Here is a 20544-nt window from a genome sequence, read left to right as displayed (position 1 = left end):
TCTGTCACCTGAACCACAGCACTACTTCCCGTTTTCTGAGTTGTTTATTGAAGATAAGACTCTCAGCAACTTGCCCTGGCTGGCTTTGAATCTCGATCCTCAGATCTCAGCCTCCTGAGTAGGTAGGATTACAGACATGAGCCACTGGCGCCCGGCTTGGCTGTTTTTGTGTATTCATTTATTTTTATGGTTTGAAGTCAGGGCCAGGGCACTGTCCCTGAGCTCTTTGTTCCAGGCTAGCGCTCTATAGCTCTATATCACTTTGAGCCACAGCTCCACTTGTTTTTGTTTTTTAAATGTTGAAATCCTAGTTAGGAGCCAGTAGATCATGCTCGTAATCCTACTCAGGAGGATGAGATCTAAGGATTGCAGTTCAAAGCCAGCCAGGGCAGGAACGTCTGTGAGACTCTCATCTCCAATTAACCACCAGAAAACCAGAAGTGGCGCTGTAGCTCAAGTGGTAGAGTGCTCGCCTTGAGCTGAACAGCTGAGGGACAGAGCCCAGGCCCAGAATTCAAGCCCTACAACCGACTCACCTACCAATAAATAAATAAATATATGTTGTAATCTGAACTACAAAAGAGGCTGAGATTTGAGGATCATGATTCGAAGTCAGCCTGGGCAGGAGAGTTGTGAGATTCTTTCTTCCCAGTCCCAGTTGTGAGATTCTTAGCTCCACTAAACCACAAAAAAAAAGGAAGTAGACCTGTGACTCAAGTGGTAGAGTGCTAGCCCTGCATAAAAGAAACTCAGGATAGCACAGTACCCAGGCAGGTCCTGAGTTCAAGCCCCTGGACTGGGGGGGAAATGTTGCTACTGATATAACCTAGTCCCTTTCCTGCCACTGAGCTATATCCTCAGAACATGGTTATTTTTTATACTTAAGTGTTCTTGCGTCTGACTTGGAGTTTTTCATTTTTTTTAAGGGGAGGGCAGGAGGGCAGAAGAGATGGTAGGTATAGTGAGGAAAGGGGAAAGAATAAGAGAGAAACTAGGAAGGAGGGAGAACAGAGATTAGAGGGCTAGAAGAGGGGTTGGGAAGTAGGGAATGGGACAGAGGAGGAGGTGAGGGAGAAGAATATTCAATGAAGGGATTGGGAGAAGAGGTGAGTGGGAAGTCAAAGGTTTAGTATCCATAGCCAGAAAAACAGAAGTTTACAGGTAAGGATATTGATCCAGTTGCAATTAAACAGCTAAAGGCGATTCAGCTGACTTGACACCTCCAAATCCAAAACTACACTTTCGCTAAAAAAAAAATAAAATATTAACAAATACGAGATAGCTAATACATAATGCATAGAGTCTGAATAGTAAATTAGGAGCATTTAATAAACAAACAGATTGTCCGAATCAGAAAAGGTGTGGTTTCAGGAAAACAGAAAACACCTCCCCTAAACACACACACAGTATCTTTGAGAATATCTACCTCACCTACATATTAAATGAGAAAAAAAATGGGAGAAGTAACACGTTTTCGCTGGCTTTTTCAAACTTGGAAGACAGGAGACTGGCCACTGTACAGTTATCTGAGAGACCAACAGCGCCTCACTGGACAGCCTACAGCAGCTGCTCGGGACTCCCTCCCCCCAACTCCCTCACAGACAACTGAATCACAACACTGCTGCCACACAGGCTCCGGTTGGGGGTTGGTAGTTGGGGGTTGGGAGCAGCGTGCCTGAAAGCCTTGGCGGGTTGGAGGCCAGCCAGCTGGGTTTGACTAGGCCTCCAGCAGGACTACATTTCCCAAGGGGCCCCGCGGCTGCTGTCCCGCCCCCTCTACTGGAAGTACAGCCCGGAACTTCCATTCCGACTTTTGGGGGGGGGGGGGGGGGGGGGGGGGATGGGGATGGGGATGTGAGGTAATGGCATGCACATAGGTTTACACGGATGTTAGGGAAACCTAGCATTTCTAGCATTTCCGGACCAACCACATGGCGGCCACGTCCGCTACTTCCTCGTGTTCGTGGCTGCACCCCAGGACTCCATATTACGGAGAGGCTTTAAAACTTTTACAGTTTCTTTTTTTTTCTTTTCTTTTTTTTTTTTTGGGGGGGTGGGGGTCCAGTCGTGGGGCCTGAACTCTGGGTCTGGGCACTGTCCCTCAGCTCTTCAGCTCAAGGCTAGTGCTCTACCACTGACCACCTTCCCAGCCCCTACTTTTACAGTTTCTTAGCTGATACCGGTGGCTCATTCCTGTAATCCTAGCTACTTAGGAGGCTGACATCTGAGGATCGCGGTTCAAAGCCAGCCCTGGCAGGAAGGTCCGTGAGACTCATCTCCAATTAAACACCAGAAAAACAGAAGTGGAATCATGTAGCTCAAAGTGACAGAGCCGTAACTTTGAGCAAAAAGAGCTCAGGGACAGTACCTGGGCAAGCCCAGGACCAAGAAAAAAACAAACAAGACACAAACACATACAACCAAACCTTTACAGTTCCAAAAGAATTCGATTTTTTGTTTCTTTTTTTTTTTTTTTATTTTTTTGTTTCTTATCAGTTGTGGAACTTGAACTCTGGGCCTGGATCCCTGAGTTCTTCAGCTCAAGGCAAACACTCTACCACTTAAGCCACAGCATCACTTCCGATTTTTTGGTGGTTTATTGGATATGAGTATCACCGACTTTCCTGCCTGGGCTGGGGCTGACTTTGAATTGGGAACCTCAGATCTCAGCCACCTGAGTTGGTAGGCTTACCGGTATGAGCTACGGGTGCCCGACTTCCAAAAGAATTCTTTTTTTTTGGGGGGGGGGGTCCGGTCGTGGGGCCTGATCCCTGGACCTGGGCGCTGTCCCTCAGCTCTTCAGCTCAAGGCTAGCGCTCTACCACTTGAGCCACAATGCCACTTCCGGCTTTTTTCTTTTTTCTTATGTAGTGCTGAGGAATAGAACCCAGGGCCTTGAGCATGCAAGGCAAGTGCTCTACCACTGAGCCACCTTCCCAGCCCCCAAAAGAATTCTTAAGAGTATATATACCATAAGCCAAGTGAAGGTGGCTCACACCTGTAATCCTAGCTACTCAGGAGGCTGAGATCTGAGGATCAAGGTTCAAAGCCAGCCGGGGCAGAAAAGTCAGTGAGACTCTTATCTCCAATAAACCACTAGAAAACCGGAAGTGGCAGTGTGGCTCAAGCAGTAGAGCACTCGCCTTGAGCTGAAGAGCAGAAGGACAGCACCCAAGCCAAGTTCAAGCCCCATGACCGACCAAAAAAAAAAAAATTAAGGGTACATATACCATATACAAATGTTAATAGATATTCCCTATCAGATTTAAATAATGAAGCATTATGAATGAGTGAAAGTGTCAGGGTTAACTGCAAGGCTATTTCTCCTCTCCAAATCCCTACCCCCACCTCTTCTGTCTTCTCTCCTCTCTCATTAACTGCAACTAACCAGTATTATTTTTTTAGAATATTTCCTAGGCAGATGTTACTGACTTATGCCAGTGATCCTAGCTATTCAGGAGACTGAGTTGAGGATAATGGTTCAAAGCCAGCTCAGGCAGGAAAGTCCATGTGACTTATCTACAATAAATTACTTCAAAAAAAAAAAAAGGGGGAGTCCAGCACCGCTGGCTCACACCTGTAATCCTAGCTACTCAGCCTGCTGAGATCTGAGGATGGCGGTTCAAAGCCAGGCTAGGCAGGAAAGTCCATGAGACTCTTATCTCCAATTAACTACTCGAAAACCAGAAGTAGCACTGTGGCTCAAGTGGTAGAACACTCACCTTAAGCTGAACAGCTCAGGGACAGCTCCCAGGCCTAGAGTGCAAGCCCCATGACTGACCAAAAAAAAAAAAAGATAAAGAAAAAGGGGTGGTGGTGGTGACAGTGTTCAAAAGGAAATGTACTCATTACCTGATTTGGGTAACTGTAACCCCCCACCCCACCCCATACATCACTTTTACAATAAAATTTAAAAAATAAAAAATAAACTGGAAGTGAAGCTCTGGCTCAAGTGGTAGAGCACTAGCCTTGAGCAAAATACAGCTCAGGGACAGCACCTAGGCCCTGGGTTCAAGCCCCATGACTGACACACAAACCAAACTTTTTTTGTGTGTGTGAGTCATGAGGCTTGAACTCTGGGCCTCAGTGTTGTCCCTGAGCTCTTCAGTTCAAGGCCATAGTGCCACTGCCCGAGTAGTTTCAAACTGCAATCCTCAAATCTCAGCCTCCTGAGTAGCTAGGATTACAGGCCTGAGCCACCAGTGCCCCGCTAACACTTTTTTTTTTTAACAAAAAAGAATATATTCTCTATCCAAGTCTAACTTTATTTAGACAGGTAGGTGGACAAGCTGAAACATGAAGATTGCAAGTCCACCCTGTGTCAAAAAAAAGGGGGGGGTTAAAAGAAAACTTACCTCAAAATGGCTAAGAGGGGCTGGGAAGGTGGCTCAGTGATAGAGTGCTTACCTTTCATGCAGGAGGCCCTAGGTTCAATTCCTCAGCACCACTTAAGCAGAAAAAGCCAGAAGTGGCACTGTGGCTCAAGTGATAGAGTGCTAGCCTTGAGCTGAAGAGCTGAGGGACAGTGCCCAGGCCCCAAATTCAGTGCCCATGACAAAAAAAAAAGGCAAAGAATCAGACATGAGTACATACCCCTCTAATCCTAGCTACTCTAGAGGGTGAGATCTGAGTATCTCACTTTAAAGCTAGCACTGGTAGGAAAGTAACTGAGACTCTCATCTCCAATTAATCACAAAAAAAGTCAGAAGTAGTGGGGTGGCTCAAATGGTAGAGTGCTAGCCTTGAGCAAAAGGAGATCAGGGACAGCTCCCAGGCACAGAGATCAAGCCCCAGAACTGACAACAACAAAAAAGTCTGAAAAGAACAATACAGCAGTTGTCTTTGAGAATGCCAAATATGTTTGGGGGGAAAAAAACAGTTGTTATTTATAAGTTGAATAAGTCACAAAATGAATTAATGGCTGATAATTAAAATCAGAAGAAAGGCTTTAGCCTGGTGCCAAGTGGCTCACATTTATAATCCTAGCTATTCAGGAGGCTGAGATCTGAGTTTGAAGCTAGCCCAGGCAGAAAAGTCTGAGACATTTATCTCCAATTACTCACAGTAAAATCAACTAATGGAGCTGTGGTGTAAGTGGTAGCGCGCTAGCCTTGAGCAAAAAGAAGTTGGGGACAATACCCAGGCCCAAAGTTCAACCCCAGGATGGGGGTGGGGGGAGGGAGATGAAGCCCTTATGTCAAGCCAGGGAATTTAACCTACTTTAAGCAGTTCCCTAATCGCCCCCTTCTCCCACCAAAAAAAGGATCTGAGGTCAATTCCCCACACAGATACAATTGTACAAATTAAGATCTCAAAGCCCAAGGGTGTTAATGGCTTGTTCCTATCATCCTAGCTACTTGAGAGACTTAGGAGGATAATTGAAGGCCAAATGGGAGAAAAAGTTTGGAGACACACAGCATCCCCTCCTTAACCCATACCTGTGCATACCAGCATGTGGGGTTTTTGTGTGTGTGTGTGTTTTTTGGGGGGGTCAGTCATGGGGCCTGAACTCTGGGCCTGGGCCCTGTCCTTCAGCTCTTCAGCTCAAGAGTAGCACTCCACCACATCACCACTTCCGGTTTTCTGGTGATTAATTGAACATAGTCTCAGGGACTTTCCTGCCTGGGCTGGCTTTCAACCACGATCCTCAGTTCTCAGCCTCTGAAGTACCTAGGAAGTACCTAGCTACCGAAGTACCTAGCTACTGGGAAGGCTGAGATATGAAGATTTTGGTTCGAAGCCAGACTGGGCAGGAAAGTCTCATCTCTTAACTTCGAGTGATGCTGTGGCAGAGGTAGAGCACTAGCCTTGAGTGAAAAAGCTCAGGCCCTGAGTTCAAGCTCTACTATTGACTAAAAACGGCAGATGACGCCGGGCGCTGGTGGCTCACGCCTGTAATCCTAGCTACTTAGGAGGCTGAGATCTGAGGATCGCGGTTCAAAGCCAGCCCGGGCAGGAGAGACCGTTAGACTCCTATCTCCAATAAAACCACCAGAAAACCGGAAGTGGCGCTGTAGCTCAAGTGGTAGAGCACTAGCCTTGAGCTGAAGAGCTGAGGGACAGTGCCCAGGCCCAGAGTTCAAGCCCCATGACCGACAAAAAAAAAAAAACAAAAAAAAACGTTAGATGAACTAAAAAAGCCATTTCAAGAGGACAAAGATCTCTGTATTTGTGCCTCTGGTATCCTCAGAACTTCCCAAAGTACCCAACACAAAGCCAAGGATTAACCAATACATCTTTTTCTGGTTTTGTTTTTGTGCTGATACTGGGGTTTGAACTTAAAACTCAAAGCTCTTCCTGAACTTTTTTTGCTTAAGGCTAGTACTCTTACCACTTAAGTCACCTCTCCGGTTCCAGCTTTATGCTGGTTAATGGGGGATAAGATTTCTCTGCCCAGAATGGCTTTGACCTACAACCCTCATATCTCAGCCTCCTAAGTAGCTAGAATTACAGGCATGAGCCACTGGTGCCCGGCTTCAATAATAAATCTTGAATAAATAAAGGAAGTACTTTTAAAAAATGCAAATGGAGGTCCAGGCTCATGCCTGCACAGGAAGTGATTTACAGGAAGTGATACTCTATCTCAAAATAACCAGCACAAAGAACAAAAGAAGGGGTGCCTGCATAGCAAGCTAGAGGCTGAGTTCAAATCCCATACTGACCTTCTTCAAGAATAATCTGAGGTCTGGAAATGTAGCTTAGTGGTAGAGTGCTTGCCTAGCATACGTGAAGCCCTGGGTTTGATTCCTCAGTATTCATAAACAGAAAAAGCCAGAAGTGGTGCTGTGGCTCAAGTGGCAGAGTTTAAGCTTTGAGCACAGAGATGCTCAGGGACAGTGTCCAGGCCGTGAGCTTAAGCCCCAGGACTGGCCAAAAAAAAAAAAGAAGAAGAATCTGAAAAGTGTAGCCTCAAAGAAATGTTATTATCACAAAATGCTGAAATAAGGATACAGGATGACCCATTGTAACAATGAGATGTACAAGACTGTATGTTGAAAACAAACTTTACAACTTTGGCTGGGGGGGGGGAGGAGGGGTGGAAAGGGATAGTAGGAGAAAAATAAAGGAGGTATAACAATGCTCAATAGGGGGCTGGGAAGGTGGCTCAGTGGTAGAGCGCTTGCCTTGCATGCCTGAGGCCCTGGGTTCGATTCCTCAGCACCACATAAGCAAAAAGAAAAAAGCCGGAAGTGGCGCTGTGGCTCAAGTGGTAGAGCGCTAGCCTTGAGCTGAAGAGCTGAGGGACAGTGCCCGGGCCCAGAGTTCAGGCCCCACAACCAGACCCAAAAACAAAAACAAGCAACAAAAATAAAATGCTCAATAGAAAATGAACAATAGGAAATGAACCTTGCTCATGTAACTGTAACCCCTCTGTACAATATCTTTACAATAAAAAATATATATTAAGAAGAAAAAAAATGTTATTATCAACCCATCCTAAAATACATGGTAAGTCACAAAAATGAAAAAAAAAGTATATACCATAATAACTGGCCTCAAAGATTGATTTAATTTTTTGGAAAGTAGTTATGGTATTGGTAATATATTCAAACCCTTGACAATTCTAATACTGGAATTCTTTTCTATGAGGAGATAAATAATAAATATTAAACAAACAAAAAAAGCCACTTATGAGGGAAGGGGTAACATTGTCCAAGAAGAAATGTACTCATGGAGCTGGGAATGTGGCTTAGTGGTAGAGTGCTTGCCTAGCAAGCATGAAGCCCTGGATTCGATTCCTCAGTACCACATATAGAGAAAAGGCCAGAAGTGGCACTGTGGCTCAAAAGGTAGAGTACTAATCTTGAGCAAAAGAAGCTCAGGGACAGCACCCAGGCCCTGAGTTCAAGCTCCAAGATTAGCAAAATAAACAAACAAACAAAATAGGAGGATGGGCTGGGAAGGTGGCTCAGTGGTAGAGCGCTTGCCTTGCATGCTTAAGGTCCTGGGTTCGATTCCTCAGCACCACATAAGCAAAAAGAAAAAAGCTGGAAGTGGCGCTGTGGCTCAAGTGGTACAGCGCTAGCCAAGAGCTGAGGGACAGCGCCCAGGCCCAGAGTTCAGGCCCACGACTGGACCCAAAAAAAAAAAAATAGGAGGATGCTCATCCAGGCCAGCCCAAGCAAAAAAAGAAACTCTATTTGGAAAATAACCACAATAAAAAGTGTTGGAGACTTGGTTCAATTTGTAGATTGTCTGACTAGTTAATCTTGAGGCCCTGAATTCAAATGCCAATACTTCCCCACCCCCCAAAAAAAAAATTTATAAAATACCTCCTTATCACAGTATGGTGAGCCCCAGCTGGGGATGTGGCTTAGTGATAAGAGTGCTTGCCTAGCATGCATGAAACCATTGGTTCGATTCCTCAGTACCATATAAGCAGAAAAGGCCGGAAGTAGCATGATGGCTCTTGGTAGAGTGCTAGCCTTGTACAGAGTGCTAGCCTTGAACACAGAGAGGCTCAGGGACAGTTCCCAGCTCCTGAGTTCAAGCTCCAGGACTGGCAAAAAACAAAACAAAAAACAATATCTTGAGCACATTAAATGACAATTATAGAACTATGCACATTACAATGTTAAACATAAAGGGCAGCAATGACAATACACATACTAACCACAAGGAAAAATGAGCAGGGTGCTGGTGGCTCAAGCCTGTAATCCTAGCTACTAAGGAGGCTGAGATGCAAGGATCATGTTTCAAAGCTAGCCTAGGCAAGAGAGTGTGAGAGACTCATATCCAATAAACCACTAGAAAGCCGGAAGTGGCACTGTGGCTCAAGTGGTAGAGCTGAAGAGCTGAGGGGCATACCCAGGCCCAGAGTTCAAGCCCCACGACCAACAAAAAGAAAAATACAGAGAATGAAAAGTAGTTAAGCTTATTACCATTAGTTATCTCTAGGTGATAAAATTAAGGATTCCCCTCACACACATTGGATTGTTATCCATAAAGCTACAATGAGTATTAGTGTAATCTTTTGACTGGGGAAACTATTCAAAGAATGGAGGAAAATTAACAAGATAGCTTTAACCATAATATGATTTCAAATCTCTACTGGCAAAAAAATTTTAATGGCAAAAAATAACCTGAAGTAGGTATTTATGTAGCAGGTTACAGAAATCTGTCTTTCTTTACAAAACACAATTCTAATAAATAACAATCTAAAGTAAGATACGAACTATCATCACATGAAAACAAGAGAAGTTTGATTTGGATACATTATATGTGTACATAAAAACATCACATTGAGGGCTGGGAAGGTGGCTCAGTGGTAGAGCGCTTGCCTTGCATGCATGAGGCCCTGGGTTCCTTCCATTCCTCAGCACCACATAAGCAAAAAAGAAAAAAGCCGGAAGTGGCGCTGTGGCTCAAGTGGCCTTGAGCTGAAGAACTGAGGGACAATGCCCAGGCCCAGAGTTCATGCCCCACAACCGGACCCAAAAAAAAAAATCATTCTTAGTGGGCTATTCTGGTGGCTCATGCCTATAATCCTAGCGACTCAGGAGGCTGTGATCTGAAGATCAAGTTTCAAAGCCAGCTAGGGCAGGAAAGTTCATGAGACTCATATCTCCAAAAAAACCCACCAGAAAACCAGAAATGGTGCTGTGGCTCAAAGTGATAGAGCAAGAGCTCAGGGACAGCGCCAAGGCCCTGAGTTCAAGCCCCCCAACTGACAAAAAAAAAAATGTGAAGGCTAAAATGTGTTTGTGACTATGTATGACTATGCCATAATACTATTAAATTTATGTAATTAATTTCAATAAAGAAAACAACTTTTGATATAGTAGTGTCAATACTAACCAAATAAAAGAAATATTTTCATCTTTCAGTCTTTTATTACAAGAAAAGGCAATAATCTTTCATTTACTATAACACATTTGAATCAACACACCAAAATATTAATAATTGTTTCTTTAAATCTCTGCTGCAGCAAAAACTGTTGTCTTAGATCAGGTAAAAAAATCAGGCAAAGGGGCTGGGAAGGTGGTTCAGTGGTAGAGCGCTTGCCTTGCATGTCTGAGGCCCTGGGTTCGATTCCTCAGCACCACATAAGCAGAAAAAGCCAGACTGGCACTGTGGCTCAGGTGGTAGAGCAGTAGCCTAGTGCTAAAGAGATGAAGGATATTGCCCAGGCCTAAAGTTCAGGCCCCACAGCCGACCAAAAAAAAAAAGCAGTAAACAAGTTTCCTTTAAGGCCTTAAGTAAATTGCATGATTTAAAACAAACATTGGAATCACAAGAAAAGGTTCCCCTAAATGTGCCCCCCTCATTTCAGGGGATAAGGGCACAGGATTCTGGGCCCAGTTTCAATCATCCAACTGGCTACAGAATCCTTGCATGAGTTACTTAATCTGTGTTCCTGAAACTTCTCATTTGCAAAAAACTGAATATTGCTTTTTCCTAAGTTGTGGAGAATACTAAACAAGTTAAGGCACATACAAACACCACGTGGACCAGGAACCAGTGTTCAGCACTAGTGCTACAGGCATGAAAGTATAATTACAGTTAAACAGGCCCAAAGATGAAAAAGTACCAGAAGAATATCGTTGATGGGATAGTTGAAAAAGATTTGTCTCCTTACTTTTCAATCATGTGCCCTTTCTACCTGTTATCTATACCTAAGTATTGAATTATTAGTTTTAGCCATCAATAAATTCTCACACAACACAGCAGCCTGAAAAAAGAAAAAGAGAAAAAAAGTAAGTTCTAGTAGTGAAACTGCAGTAAGTTCTACAGAGAGAAAAAAAATTTTTTACACCAAACCGAAAGCCCAGGTCACCTTTGTATTATTACCATGATATTTTTCAATCGCCATTTACTCAGATCTCGAGTTAAGGAGTGTATAACAAACACTTGCGAATACTGCCAAATCTTCACTCTTATGTTCTCTAGGAGAAAAATCAAGGTTTTCGGGAAAACACTAGACTCTCTCGCTGCAATCACTGTGGGTGGCCGTCTGCGACTTTCAGGTAAGAAAAAAAGTGTGTTTAGAGCCAAAAGTGGCAACCCAGATTTAGAGGCTTTCAAATGTGCATTGCCTAAATGTAGCCTGTCCCTACGGTGACCACAGTATGCGTTACACGCGGACAACTGCCATAATGTTTTGCCGTGTTTTCGCCTCCGTATTTTGAAACCCCCACTTTGGAAGCTATTAGGCGACTAAAATGCCGAGATTCCCCCCCCACCACCAGATTTGGCCACAGCGTAGGAAAATTCCAACTAAGGGGAATTCTTTCACCAACTAGAAAGGTAGATCTGCTACTTTGTTAGCCGCTTTAGTACAAAATGGCGGAAGGCAATTTACCGAGCCCCTCGCCATTTTGCAAACTTAATTATATTACCAAAACGCTGCGCGTCACCCCCAATTCCGTCATTCGGTCTGAAATGTGCGCATGCGCTGCTCCTAGCATCACTGAACCAGCACAAGCAGGCTCAAATAGGCAGGCGCAACAACAGCAGCTTGCCCCCTCCGCCGCGCGCAGCCCCACGCGCACGCGCTTTGCCACCAACGTAACGTTTTCAATGCGCCTGCGTGTTTTTCTCTTTCAACCCGCCTATGCGTGTGCGTGCGTGCTCCGCTCTCGCGCCACTGACGGCCCGCCCCTCACGTCAGGCAGTCTCAAAAATATTGGAGCGCCACCATCCAAGACGGTGCTTTTTCATAGTCTCCCAAACGCTGCGCACCGTGTGCACCCTCTTCATTCGTGCCACGACCTCCGTTTCATATCCACACAGGTTACATATGGACATAAACACATGTCTGATACTGAGACGTTTTTGCCACAGTTGTGTCCGAATTGTCCAAGAGTCATTCCTAGCCTTCCCCGTGTGGTTCAATAGGGGAGATGGAATATGGAAGAGGGGTTGCAGGTGATAGAACTTAACCCTAAATCTGGATGGAATCCACTCCCAACACCAAGGCACGGAATAGATAGAGTACTCTAGAATTGACCAAATGTATTAAGACCCGCCAACGTGACCAAAAGCAAAGAAGCCCCTATAAAATTCTAGATAAGCCTAAACCTCAGCCTTCAGGTTTAGATGGTACAAATAAGGAACCCCAATATTCTAAGACAGGGAGAATACCGATGCCTAGGTACCTGAACCCTGCTTAGAGAAAAACGCTGCATCTATGCCATCTTTCTGGAGATCTGAGGTTCGTGCTGGCCTCCCATTTCTCCCTCCCCCGCCCTCCCCCCCCCTCATCAAACGGGAGAATGCTCAAATTAAGGATTTCCCATTACTAAATTCCCTCCGTCTCCCTCCATTTAAGTTCTTGTCTTTCGTCGTTCCTTTACCTCCTGGCTGAATCCACTGTTGCAGAAATGCCGAGACTGTGGAGAGAGACCCCGCTGCACAGAGCCGGCTGTCTGAGTAGCGGCAGAAGGCAGTCAAGGCAGGGATCCACATCCAGGAAACATGCCATAACTCCAGCCGCGGCGCTGAAGCCAGAAAAGCCGCAGCCTTTTTCGTAACGTCGCAGTGATTTGGGCGCATGCGCCACGCTCCCCCCCCCCCCGCTCCTGGGCCTTCCCCCTGGCGCGCTGGTTTCCAGCTGCTGGGACTCTCTGTGGTCAGTCAACAAACACCTTCACCTCCTTTCTCTGTGCCCTGCTCCCTAGCAGATCTTGCCTAACTCAGCGCATCCTGTCGTCAGTCCCACTCCCAATCTATGCAGCCAAGTCCAACTATGCTTGTTTCTCCCGTTTTTCTTCTTCTTTTTAATCTTTCTTTCTTTCTTTCTTTCTTTTTTTTTTGTCGGTAGTCGGGCTTGAACTCTGGGCCTGGGCACTGTCCCTCAGCTCTTCAGCTCAAGGCGAGCGCTCTACCACTTGAGCTACAGCACCACTTCCGGTTTTCTGGGCGGTTTATTGGAGATAGGAGTCTCACGGTCTCTCCTGCCCGGGCTGGCTTTGAACCGCGATCCTCAGATCTCAGCCTCCTGAGTAGCTAGGATTACAGGCGTAAGCCACCAGCGCCCGGCTTCTTTCTTTCTTTCTTCCTTCCTTTCTTTCTCTTTCTTTTTTTTTTTTTTTTTTTGCTGTTTCTTTTTCTTTTCTTTCGCTGGTCCTGAGGCTTGAACTCAGGGCCTGGACACTGTGCCTGAGCTTTTGTATTCAAGGCTAGCGTTCTATTATTTGAGCCATAGAACCATTTCCGGCTTTTTTGGTAGTTTATGGGAGTGTAGAGTCTCACAGACTGTCCTTCCTAGACTGTGTTCGAACTGTGATCCTCTTATCTCCTGAGAAGCTAGCATTAAACGGATAGGACCCCTGTGCCAGCTGTGACCTTCCAATCCTTGATATTTCCTATGCAGCTGCAACCCAGATAGACCTCTTTTTTTTTTATTGTTTATTTTTGTTCCAGTTCTGGGGCTTGAACTTAGGACCTAGGCTCTGTCCCTGAGCCTCTCTGTGCTGAAGGCGAGCACTCTACTATTTGGGCCACAGCACCACGTCTGGCTTTTTCTGAATAGTTTATTGGAAATAAGAGTCTCACAGACTTTCTTGCCTGGGCTGGCTTTGAATCTCGGTCCTCGGATCTCAACCTCTTGTGTAACTGGGCTTGAGGGCAGGAGCCACTGGTGCCTGTCAGGGCTTTTACTCTCTCTCCTGCTGTGCCTGATATTCCAAGCTTTGAAAAAAAAAAAAAATTGCCTGGCGCTGGTGCCTCCACCTGTAATCCTAGCTACTCAGGAGGCCGACATATGAGGATCTTGATTCAAAACTAACCAGCACAGGAAAGTCCATAAGACTTTTATATAAGGGGGGAGGGGGGCCAGGATGAGCCCAACATATCTGGCTCACCACTTGTAATTCTACCTACCCAGGAGGCTGAGATCTGAGGATGGCACATCAAAGCCAGCCCAGGCAGGAAAGTCCAGGAGAAAATGTACAAATAATAATAATAATAAAATGATTAAAGGGGAGCTGGGAATGTGGCTCAGTGGTAGAGTGGTTGTCTAGCATGCATGAAGCCCTGGGTTTGATTCCTCAATACCATAAACAAAAAAGCCAGAAATGGCTCTGTGGCTCAAGTAGTAAAGTGCTAGCCTTGAGCTGAAGAGCTCAGGGACAGCACCCAGGCCCAGAGTTCAAACCCCATGACTGACCAAAAAGAAAAAAAAATTATTAAGGGGTGCTGGGCACCCATGGCTCACATCTATAATCTTAGCCACTCAGGAGGCTGAGAGCTGAGGATCACAGTTCAAAGCCAACCAGTCCATGAGACTCATCTCCAATTAACCACCAGAAAACCAGAAGTGCTCTATGGCTCATTAGAGCACTAGCCTTGAGCTGAAGAGCTGAGGGACAGCACTCAGGACCAAGGTTCAAGACCCACGACCAAAAACAAACAAAAAAAAAAAAATTAAGAGGAAAAACTAAGAATAGATGTAGCTAATTGAGAGCTCTTGCCTACCCTCTGGAGGCTTTGGCCAGGATATACCCACAGAATATCCAAAGCAGTTGTCATGTAGAGTTAGACAGAATGCCCTGTTGAAATGGACTCAGAAAAGACCCAGAAACAGGGAGCCCACATACACATACACACAAAAAAGGGTGATAACAAATATATGGAAGGGGATTCAGTCAGTTTAGGGCACAAAACTGTGCAAGCTTTTGTCTTCAGAATCTTCAGAACTCTACTGTTATCTGTGTATTAAGAATACCTTTCCGGGCTGGGAAGGTGGCTCAGTGGTAGAGCGCTTGCCTTGCATGCATGAGGCCCTGAGTTTGATTCCTCAGCACCACATAAGCAAAAAGAAAAAAGCCCGAAGTGGTGGTGTGGCTCAAGTGGTAGAGCGCTAGCCTTGAGCTGAAGAGCTGAGGGACAGTGCCCAGGCCCAGAGTTCAGGCCCCATGACCAGACCCCCCCACCAAAAAAAAAAAAAATGCCTTTCAAGCCAGGTGCTGGTGGTTCATGCCTGTACCCAGGAGGCTGAGATCTGGGGATCATGATTTGAAGCCAGCCCAGGCAGGAAAGTCTGTGGGACTTTTTTTTTGTTTTTGGTCAGTTAAGGAGCTTAAACTCATGGCCTGGATGCCATTCTTGTGCTTTCCTGCTGGAGGCTAGCACTCTACCACTTGTCACCAATAAACTACTCAAACTGCTGGAAGTGGCGCATAAATGGTAAAGCACTTTCTTTTGAGCCCAAGAAACTTGGGGACACTGCCCTGGCCCTGCGTTCAAACCTCAGGACTGGCAAAAATAAATAAATAATAAAGTAAATAAAAATAAAAAGCTAAGGAATAGCACCTAGGCCCTGAGTTCGAGCCTCCGGATCAGCGCCCCCCACCCCCCAAAAAAAACACACATTTTTAAAAGTCCTTTAGTAACAGCTACAAGGCTTCCTTCTTTCTCCTGTAAAAACTCAAGTAGTAAGATTAGTGGTACTGCCAAGTGCCGGTGGCTCGTGCCTGTAATCCTAGAACTCAGGAGGTTGAGCTCTGAGGATAGAGGTTCGAAGCTAAACCAGGCAGGAAAGTCTCTTAACTCCAATAAACTACCAAAACTCCAGAAGTGGAGCTGTGGCTCAAGGGTACAGCTCTGCATTGAGTAGAAAAACCAGAGAAAGGACCCAAGCCTTGACCCTGTCGATGCCCCAGTTTTGGCACACACACACACACACACACACACACACACACACACACACACACAAAACTATACGCGTGTGTGCATGTGTTGGGTGTGTGTGTGGTGTATACAATATGCATACATATAGTATCACTATAAAAAGTGCCATATAGATGTATATGCATGTATATACATGTGCACATATACTTGTATGTATATATGTATCTGTCTATCTAATTTATTTGTAATTGAGAAGATTGGAATTCTTTCATTGCCTAAAGCACTGTTAGAACTTACAGAAAAATGTAACAAAAGGCAGGAAATGAGTCAGCTCTAGTGGCTATTATCCTAGTTGTTTCAGTCAGGGCAAAAAATTATGCAAAAATCTATCTGAGGATCACAGTTTGAAGCTAGCTCAGACAGAAAAGTCCCTGAGATGCTTATCTCCAATTAACCACCAAAAAGCCAGAGAGACCAGGCCCTGATGGTACTTGCCTATAATCCTAGCTACTCAGGAGTCTGAGATCAGAGGATCTTGGTTCAAAGCCCGCCCTGGCAGGAAAGTCCCTGAGACTCTTATCTCCAATAAAGTATTCAGAAAAAGCAGGAAGTGGTGCTGTGGCTCAAGTAGTAGAACACTAGCCTTGAGCACAAAAGAGCTCAGGGAAAGTGCTCAGGCCCAGAGTTCAAGCCCCAGTACCAAAAAAAAAAAAAAAAAATCCAAAAGAGAAGGTGTAGTTCAAGTGGTAGAGTGCCAACTTTGTGCTAAAAAGCTAAGGAACAGCACCTGGCCCCTGAGTAAACTCAGTACAGGCCCAAAAAAGGGATGAAATGTGCATATGTAGATTTAGCAGTGGATTTAGTAGATTTAGTCTTTCTCTTGCAGTGGGCAGATTTCAATGCGACTTTGTATTTACTGTAGGGATCCTGATTCTTAAAGTAACCTTACCACCTATGTATCTTCCATTTTTCAACCTTCAGGAATTTTGAGTCCTGTGTCATCTGTCTATCATTGCACTGTTTTGTGGATTCTCTGAAGCATACAATTTTAAAAAACAAAAACTGGCAACTCTGGAAGCTGAAATTTGACAATCGTGGTTTGAAGCCGGTCTAGGCAGGCAAATTCATGAGACTCTTATCTCTTATTAAACACCAAAAAGCCAGAAGTGGAGCTAGAGCTGTAACTCAAGTGGTAGACCACTAGTTTTGAGCACAAAAACTCAGGAACAGGGCTGGGAAAGTGGCTCAATGGTAGAGCGCTTGCCTTGCATGCCTGAGGCCCTGGGTTCGATTCCTCAGCACCACATAAGCAAAAAGAAAAAAGAAAAGCCAGAAGTGGCGCTGTGGCTCAAGTGGTAGAGCACTAGCCTTGAGCTGAAGAGCTGAGGGACAGCGCCCAGGCCCAGAGTTCAGGCCCCACAACCGGACCCAAAAAAAAAAAAAAAAAAAAAACTCAGGAACAGTCCCAGGTCCTGAGTTCAAGCCACAGGCAAGAAAGAAAAAGAAAGGAAAGAAAGAAAGTAAGTAAGTGGGAGGGAAGGAAGGAAGGGAAAGAAAAAGAGAAAGGAAGGAAAGAGGGAAGAGAAAGAAAGAAAGGGAAGTTAAGGAAGGAAAGAAAGAAAGAAAAAGAAAGAGGAGAACAAGGAGAAGGAGAAGGAGGAAAGGAGGGAGGGAGGGGAGAGGGAGGAGAGAGGGGAGGAGGGGAAGAAGCTGAGCAACACTGTCTTATTCCTGTAATCCTAGCTACTCAGAAGGGAGAGATCTGAGGATTTCGGTTCAAAGCCAGCCCAAGCAGGAAAGTGTGTAAGACTCTTATGTCCAATTAACCACCAGAAAACCAGAAATGGTCCTGTGGCTCAACAACCAGAAGTAGAACTGTGGCTTAAAGTGGTACAGCCCTAGCCTTGAGCAGAAAGAGCTCAGGTTCAATACTCAGGCTCAAAGTTCAAACCCCACCACTGTTGGAAAAAAAAAAAAAAGAAAGGAAGGAAGGAGAAAGAAAAAGAAAGGAAGGAAGGCAGGCAGGCAGGAAGGAAGGAAGGAAGGAAGAGAAAAGGGGACTGGGAAGGAGGCTCAGTGGTAGAGTGCTTGCCTTGCATGCATGAGGCCCTGGGTTCCATTCCTCATTACCATATAAGCAGAAAAAGCTGGAAGTGGTACTGTGGCTCAAGTGGTAGAGCACTAGCCTTGAGCTGAAGAGCTGAGGGACAGCACCCAGGCCCAGAGTTCAGGCCCCACTACCGACCAAAAAAAGAAAAAGGGGGCCAAATGATTGCCTGAAATAGAGCTAGGTACAAGCAAGAAACAGTCCAGAAATGTTTAGTTGCTCCGCCTAGTGGAAAGAGTGGTTAATATACATAAGAATCCTTATACTATAGTTACTGCTTTGTGGTTAGACATTCTGGTCATGACAATTTCCCATTTTTTATAAAATAATTTCTTTTTTTCTTTTTCCCTGAAGGTAAAAGGGAAAGGTAGTGTAAAGGGAAAGCCCTTTATAACCAAACCTGAGCAATGTTTAAAAACAGTGGTCTTAGCTGGGCGCCAGTGACACAATACCTGTAATCCCAACCAGGAATGTACATGAAACTTTTTTTTTTTTTTTTTTGTAGGTCATGGGGCTTGAACTCTGGGCCTGGGCGCTGTCCCTCAGCTCTTCAGCTCAAGGCTAGCACTCTACCACTTGAGCCACAGCACCACTTCCGGCTTTTCCTGCTTATGTGGTGCTGAGGAATCGAACCCAGGGACTCATGCATACTGGGCAAGCACTCTACCACTGAGCCACCTTCCCAGTCCCTGTCCCTGAGCTTCTTTTGCTCAAGGCTAGTGCTCTACCACATGAGCCACACTGCCACTTCCCGTCTTCTGGTGATTAATTGGAAATTCCTCCCAGAGCTGGCTTTGAACAGGGATCCCCAGATCTCAGCCTCCTGAGTAGCTAGGGTTACAGGTATAAGCCACCGGCGCCCCTGCATGTGTGAGTCCTATCTCCAATTAACCACCAGAAAACTGGGAGTGGCGCTGTGGCTCAAATGGTTAGAGCAGTAGCCTTGAGTGAAAGAGCTCAGAGAGCATGTAGGCCCTGAGTTCAAGCCCCACAACCAACGCCCCCCTCCAAAAAAAAAAGCGGACAATATAACGATGCCATTGATGAGGCTGCTGGTGCATGCATCAACCTCAAGCCTCAGGCCGTGTGCAAAGTATAAGTGACATCATAGAGGGTCCCCTGTCAGGACTGAAATAGACATTTCCATCTCAGCCATTGGAAGAGTAGTTGCCTCTGGGGCTCCGTGGCGGCGGTGGGTGAGCTTGCTCACAGTTAACATCTCCCCGCAGCCATGAACGGGATCGAATGCTACAAGTGTGGACGCTCTGGCCACTGGGCCCGAGACTGTCCTAAAACAGGAAGCCGAGTAGGAGGACAAAAAAGCCAAAACCAAGGACCCGGATGTAGTTCCACCTCCCAGTTTGACATCTGTTACCGCTGCGGTGAAACTGGTCATCACGCCAAGGACTGTGACTTTCTCCAGGACCTGTGCTACAACTGCGGGAGAAAAGGTCACATCTCCAAAGACTGTGTGCAGACGAAACGAGAACAATGCTGTTACATCTGCGGCAAACCAGGCCATCTAGCTCGCGAGTGTGATCAACAGGAAGAGCAGAAATGCTACTGTTGTGGTGAATATGGGCATATCCAGAAAGACTGTACCCAAATCAGGTGTTATCGATGTGGTAAAAATGGTCACATGGCGGCACATTGTAGCAAAATGACTATGATCAACTGCTTCCGCTGTGGCCAGTCTGGACATCTAGCCCGAGAATGTCCCATTGAAGCAACTATTTAGTTACCTTCCTCTAACCTTCCCCTTCCTCCCCCGCTTTGCTGGCTAGTTGTATTTCCTCTAAGGAGTCTTCACTGACTGAAAAGTTCCTACATGGAGGTATGCTACTCTCTGCGGACAGCAAGCTTTACCATGTCAGAAGATTCAGAAAAGGCTGATGGGGAAAAAATTCATTACTAACATACTATGTGTGTGCCAGGAGGCATCCAGAAACTGAACACAAAGCAATTGCTGAGCACCTTGGGTGTCTTTTAACATGCTGGATTAGAAGTGACTACTGAAAAATCAGAACACATTTACAACACAGCCCTTGAATCTGTTAACAAACAAAATACGTCAGATGAAGATAAACTACCATTCAGAGAAATAACACTAAGATAAAAGGACAAAAAGCAACACTGGGGACTTGAAGAGGGGGAAGACAATGTAATTTTAGACCTACAAGACCACTCTGAGGAGCTAACTTTTCCTCAGAGATGTCCAGAACAAATAAAGGTGATTCTGGAAATGTCTATGACTTTGCCAACTTTATTGTATTTAACTTTATTAGATTGATGACTTTGAAGTATTTGACCTCAACAGCTTTTTATTTTTATTATTTATTTTTTTGCGGGGGGGCCTTGAGTTCTGGGCCTCAGTGCTATCCCTCAGCTCTTCAGCTTGAGGCTAACGCTCTACCACTTGAGCCACATCACCACTTCCGGTTTTCTTATTGGAGAAAATAGTCTCAGGGACTTTGCTGCCTGGGCTGGCTTTGAACCTTTATCCTCAGATTTCAGCCTCCTGAGTAGCTAGAATTACAGGAGTGAGCCACTGGTGCTTGGCTCCTTCAACAGCTTTTAAATCATATTGAAAAACATCTCAGGCCCTTCATTATATATATATATATATATATATATATATATATATATTTTATATATATATACACATACACACACACACAGTTTAACCAGATATATAATGAATATGAGTAACTTTGAGAGAGAATAATCAACAGAAAACCGTAGAACTTACATTTTTAAAAAATAAATAAGGGGCTGGGAAGGTGGCTCAGTGGTAGAGTGCTTGCCTTGCATGCATGAGACCCTGGGTTCGATTCCTCAGCAACACATAAACAAAAAGAAAAAAG

The 20544-nt window shown here is 45.2% G+C and overlaps 1 protein-coding gene and 1 long non-coding RNA gene across 2 annotated transcripts in view; one reads left to right on the top strand and one right to left on the bottom strand.

Moving 5' to 3' along the window:
* Positions 1-12464, bottom strand: part of LOC105995194 — an 80008-nt gene extending 67544 nt beyond the window's left edge. The window contains exon 1 of the long non-coding RNA XR_001175553.1: positions 12297-12464. This is a non-coding gene — a long non-coding RNA (uncharacterized LOC105995194). The remainder of the gene's footprint in view (positions 1-12296) is intronic.
* On the top strand, positions 10825-19825 carry LOC105995193 (cellular nucleic acid-binding protein-like). The gene is made up of 2 exons (XM_013028894.1): positions 10825-10967; positions 18910-19825. Exons 1-2 carry the CDS (start codon positions 10880-10882, stop codon positions 19416-19418), a joined length of 597 nt encoding a protein of 198 aa, XP_012884348.1. The 5' UTR covers positions 10825-10879; the 3' UTR covers positions 19419-19825.
* Positions 19826-20544: the final 719 nt, after the last annotated feature.

The sequence above is a fragment of the Dipodomys ordii genome, unplaced genomic scaffold (assembly GCF_000151885.1).
Source record: "Dipodomys ordii isolate 6190 unplaced genomic scaffold, Dord_2.0 Scaffold116, whole genome shotgun sequence".
Lineage (NCBI taxonomy): Eukaryota > Metazoa > Chordata > Mammalia > Rodentia > Heteromyidae > Dipodomys > Dipodomys ordii.
The sequence above is the reverse complement of the archived record's forward strand: the minus strand, read 5'-3'. Positions and strand labels throughout refer to the sequence as shown.

What these genes read in the sequence shown, in the direction of transcription:
- LOC105995193 (XM_013028894.1), top strand. Translation starts at nt 10,880, where the DNA reads ATGTTCTCTAGGAGAAAAATCAAGGTTTTCGGGAAAACACTAGACTCT. An exon ending in TGGCCGTCTGCGACTTTCAG is followed by an intron (nt 10,968 to 18,909) that starts GTAAGAAAAAAA and finishes ATCTCCCCGCAG; the next exon opens with CCATGAACGGGATCGAATGC.